The sequence below is a fragment of the Pseudoliparis swirei genome, chromosome 7 (assembly GCF_029220125.1).
Source record: "Pseudoliparis swirei isolate HS2019 ecotype Mariana Trench chromosome 7, NWPU_hadal_v1, whole genome shotgun sequence".
NCBI classification, from domain to species: Eukaryota; Metazoa; Chordata; class Actinopteri; order Perciformes; family Liparidae; genus Pseudoliparis; species Pseudoliparis swirei.
The window spans coordinates 11733424-11738958 of record NC_079394.1 but is presented as its reverse complement, the minus strand read 5'-3'; the positions used below and the strand labels follow the sequence as shown (position 1 = coordinate 11738958).

At 37.9% G+C, this 5535-nt stretch overlaps 1 protein-coding gene across 1 annotated transcript in view; it reads left to right on the top strand.

The window, feature by feature from the left end:
- Positions 1-3963: 3963 nt before the first annotated feature.
- Positions 3964-5535, top strand: part of aacs (acetoacetyl-CoA synthetase) — a 35297-nt gene continuing 33725 nt past the window's right edge. Inside the window, exons 1-2 of the mRNA XM_056420134.1 lie at positions 3964-4253; positions 4923-5026. Coding sequence (XP_056276109.1) covers positions 4115-4253; positions 4923-5026 — 243 coding nt within the window. The 5' untranslated portion in view covers positions 3964-4114. The remainder of the gene's footprint in view (positions 4254-4922; positions 5027-5535) is intronic.

The following is a 5535-nucleotide window of genomic DNA, read 5'->3' as shown; positions in this document are numbered from 1 at the left end:
GCCGCCACCATCGCCAGTGCTGACTTCCGTGAAGGGTGATGACGTTGAGGCACGATTAAGTCATGTGATGTAGGTGGGGGGGGGGGGGGGGGGGGAGTTACGATTACAAAAAGTAAAAGCATGCTCCGTCTCTTCCAGTGTATAACTGTCGCAATGTGTTTAAGTGTGACCTATTGTATGAAAATGAAGCAATTTTGTGTTCACAATGAAATCACTTAATAATAATAATCATAATAATAATATATTTTTAATTTTTATTTATAAAGCCGTTTTCATTCAAAAATAATCTCACAGTGCGAGAAATGTAGACACCTAAATGCATCATGCAGTCAGTAAACATTTGACAATGTGTGGTCAAATAATTGTGAGTTTACCTAAAGAAACAGGAAGACCGTAATACAATGTTCTGAGACTCATGAGCTCCAGAATAAATGTAGTTTTACAAGCAAATCATATTTTCCGACTATATCTGGATTAAAACACAGATTAGCACTTCAGTGGCACATAAGGCTCTTATTATGGTACTTTTGTAGTTCGACTATGTTGAGAAAATGTTACTTTCTGTATTCTTGTTGTTCTTAGTTTGTACTCTTGGTTGAAAGCGTCTGCTAAATGAAATGTAACTTAATCTGTAATATATCTTCCTCTTATTGCAGAAGGTACAACTATGCAGTAATGGCACATCACATCATTACTACAGCAATTAATTCAGTTATTTTTTTTTCATATTTGGGTTTCAAATGTTAAAACATATAACATATTGCAGAAGATAACGGTATACCTAATCTACTATCATATCTATAGATTCACACAAGGATAGTAATATTGCAGTTCACATATTGTGGACTAGTACGCCATCTACTGGATACCTTTCTGTCAAATAGAGCCTCCACACACACTCGTGAATGTTTGAATGACTGAATCACCATGTTTGGATAATGAAGATATAAATGTGAAGTCTGCCAAACCTGCCAAACCTAGTCAACTTTTAATTTTTATATATTTAAAAAAAATTGTTTGTGTTGCCTTATCAAGCTTCTACGGATATTTTAAATCATGTCCCCACTGAAACATGAAATATTTTCTCTTATCCATGCAAGCTAGAAAAAAAAATACATTAAAGAAAGTCGCACGATTTTACATTTTACTAAGAAGGAGGTCAATAGAAGCAGGCAATAACTTTAAGGAGTCCTCAAACACACACATAGTCTGGTTGACAATGAAACATATGTAAAATATCAAAACAACAATATTGTGGTCGAAAGTAATTGCAAAATGCGTAAAGTGTGATGGAAACAGGGATGTAGTAATATGCCAAATGAGTGTGAAAACAGTAGTAAAAGTAGTACAAGTAGAGTGCATGAAGGTTAAGGAGCTCAGGAGCATCAATGATGGTGGAAAAATTGGCCTGACACAGAAGTCACAGATTCATTGTCAAGCTAAAGGTTCACTCTAAGATTGTAAAAAAAAGCATTTGTCTGTAAAGATATATACGAAAGTATGCCGCAATATAATAACTAATGCTGCAAAATGCAACATATTGTGAAATATAATGAAATGACATAATGCATGAGTCAGTTTCACGTTTAACAGAGTCCAAAGAGCGGGCATTGGGAAATAATTCAATGTCAGAGTTTTTATTTTAAAACAAGTCTTTAAATGACTTACCTGTGACATTTTACTTACTACCAAAACTAGAACAGTTCAATGCACATGCTTTTGGCATACAATTCATTGGCATTCATTTTCATTGAATCCAACACAGCATATTTTATTTGTAACATTTATTTGGACCTTTCTAAATGGTCCTCACATTGCACCAGCCATAGATTCAGTTAATTCATGTCAGTGCAACATAATGCAAATAATCCCACAAACCCATTAGTGGCAGAATCATATCCTACATTCTGTGTTGGCTACAATGCTTTACTCAAGGTCTTAGCGCAGCCCCTTTGATAGAAGCATAGTCAAAACATTTGTGGTTTCAAGGTGAATGTACCATATTATAATGACTCAGGAGACTCAGTGTGATTTGGCAGCATGTCTGACCCACATATTTGCTTGAATTTCATGTTGGACTGGGATCTTGGCCACCGTTGTTGCACTCTGGACTCTGGATGAGACATTGTAATGATTTATGAGCACTGTAAATTAAATAAACATTTTCCAGTGAATGAGCATTATTATGTTAATTTGTTGTGTGTATTATTGAAACTACAGATTTTTTAAATGCTGAGATCATTAAATATACATGTATGTAGCAAGTCAGCTAGCTTGAGAGGTATTTTTTTTATTATCACAAAAGCATTCATTTATGCTTTTATGCGCTGGTGGCATTTTAGATTAGCCCGCATTCAATGAATGCATTTCCAAATGCACTCGGTTGATAACTGAACGATGCAGGGAACTGGGATTGACATGGTGCCCGAGAGAGACTGTAATACTTCTTTTCACAAATTGTAATTTTGTTTAAAAAATGTGCAAAGATTTTCGTTTTCTGATCGTGAAATAGCCTAAATTAAAATAAGTATGGGCATACAGAAATACAAACTAGACAAGACTAGACAGAACATGGCTTAACCAAAAGAAGGGTTGGAATCATAGCATCAAAGTTGGGAGATGTCATCGTCAGTCGTTCTTCCCCTTCATTGATTGGGCACACCCCTAAATGCTCTTGCCTTATTGCTCTCTGATTGGTTTATATGCCTCTTTTGAAGCCTCCGAACCAGTTTGCTATTGACCAAACGACAGGCCATTCCAACGGCGATGATACGCCTCCAACATAGACTGATCCGTCGGCTGATGTGGAACCAGTTCGCCGAGGACCAATCAAAAGCCTTTATTTTGACAGGCAAGTTTCCTGCGTGCAGGAGACTCGCCTGTTCAATTCTACTGCCCGTTCCCGCCTGGGTGATGTTCAAGACTTCTACGGTGTTCCGCGACGGTCTTTGTGCGTAGTGACATTATTTAAAAATACACACAATGTATAAATGTTTCGAAAAAAGCAATTGCATTTCTACTGGCAGGTACACTATAATCAGAAACTATAATTTTTCAGTATGTCCAACATAGGGTTACATATTTCAGCGAGGTCGTGGAATAATTTGCATACTTAAATATTGATTCAATGACATGACTCAACAGGGGAATAAGTTTGGTCCCCATTGTGACAACAAAACTAAACAAATAAGAGGTACAGATCACATCAAGTGAAGTCCTGAGCAAATGGCTGCAAATTTCACGATTGCACAACACTTTTTTCTTACAAAATATCTAGATTTTCTTTCTAAAGTTTGAGTCTATGAAATGGTTGAAATATGAAGTCATAAAGTTCCACTATTTATAATAACATTTTGGCAGGAACAGTTGTTGGCCTCAAGGATTTGAATACACACCTTTGATATTTTACTTTCATATCTGTAATTAATGTTCACATGCTGGGTGTCTTATATTTGATAGACAGTGGACATGTGAAATTATGTGAAACAAATGTATCTTATGCTTTGGTTGGGTGCAACCTTTTCCATATCATTAGTCTCAATCAATCACATCATTTTATGACCTAAAATATTTACTTAATCTCGCATATCAGGTCAAGATTAGGGGTTGAAATATTGATAGTATAATGTGCATATCGCTATCTCCGCTAAAGATTGTGAGACAGATCTTGCAGATATGCTCGGAAACAACCGTATATCCTTTTAATGAATACCCTTATCTCACTCAAGGAATCCGTATCATTGTAGTATTATTGCACAACTTTAGTGTCAAATATTAGTGTCGAAACATAGATATACATACAAGTAATTAAACACTTGTTGTGTGAGTGCGACGTTAGTTATTGAACACGCGCTCTTGAACACAGCCCGCCCTGCTACGTCATCACGCCAGGGCGTGGCCTGTCAGTTCTCCCTGGCCGCCCCACGCTTGCCTCTGACAGAGAGCCCTGAGAGCTGTCGCGCGCTGTAATTCTTCAGCCATTCAAACTAAGTAGCCAGCCGGTGATCTAATTTAACCTCAACACGAGCCCTTAGCTCAGGGACAGCTAGCTTTACCGAGGCCCGAGCGCTAACCGGCGTTTGTCAGCGGACGAAAAGGACGGAAGCCGGCAAACATGTCGAAAGATACCGAAGGAAAGAGCGAGAAAATTATGGACGTGGAGAACAAAGTGTTGTGGTACCCGGACTCCAAGAGGAACACGCAGATGGACAAGTTCAGGATACAGGTCAACGGGGACTACGGGGCTAATCTCGGTGAGTGGAGACAAGTGAGGAGGATGGAGAGAGACAGACGAAGACACACACACAGACAGAGAGAGAGAGAGAGAGAGAGAAACAGAGATTTGTTTATTTTTTTGTTTATTTATTTGTAGCTACACTACCACCATATAAAGCTGATTTGCAGTGTGCATTGTTTCTAGCTAGCTTTGGTGTGCAACCATGTGTCTTGTTGAACACATGTCTGCAGACTAATACGAGTATTAATAATGACCACATTAACCTGTTGCTCCTATTATGATTTTATTATTATTAAGTAGCTGTTTATAACACTGCAGCTCTGCCTTGCTCTTACGTTTGGTTAGAGAGAGAGAGAGAGAGAGAGAGAGACTCTGGAGGAATGCTGAAAAACCTGTTCCTTCAGGTGGAAAGAAAGAGATAGCTATATAATTGGGGAGAGGTTGGGATATCTATTTTAAGTGTTCAGTATTTATTGACTTTGTAAGTTATCAAAGCAAATACATAAGTTATCAAAGCAGCTGTTAGGGATAACAACCTTTTCTTCAAATCAGTGTTTTAAACATTTGGTAGTCAGGATTTCCCAAGGGATGCAATATAGATCGTATATGCTTGAGCTCATAGTCACACCTGTAAACTAATTGTTTGTTATACATCTGTAGTAATCATTGATTCTCTGTCCTCCAGTCAACTACAATGAGCTCTACCAGTGGTCGGTGGACAGTTATTCAGATTTCTGGGCAGAAGTGTGGCGCTTTTGCGGCGTAGTCAGCTCCAAGCCGTATGAAGAGGTGAGTCCAACCTCTACTGCTCTATCCTGATGGAGAATCTTTTGAAATGTTACTATTTTCACTACGAAAGGTTGTGTATCCACTGCGCGCATCCATCCTATGAACAGTGAAAGAGGCCCATTAAAGTGTAATAACAATTTAATTTAGTAATATTACTAAATAACTTTAATGTTGTGCTATGAGTTGGTTAGAAGTCTTCTGTTGTAATTATTCTCTATGGAAAGGCAAATATCTGGTATGATTCATCTTTAATGAGAAGAGGATACATAATTCATTCATAAAACAACTTTCGACATAGACATTACTGTCTGATTGATACACATGGAGGACACGTCACATGTTTGTTTTTTAAGCCTGCATCCTGTTTGCAGACATTGAAGAAGGGAGACAATGAACCAGTCAGTCAAACATGTTGCAATAGTGATGCACAGGCTGACTTATTAAATCCCAGTGTGTCCATGAACTCTTATGACTTCTTGGCTGTCTTTTTTGTTTACAGTAACACAAGC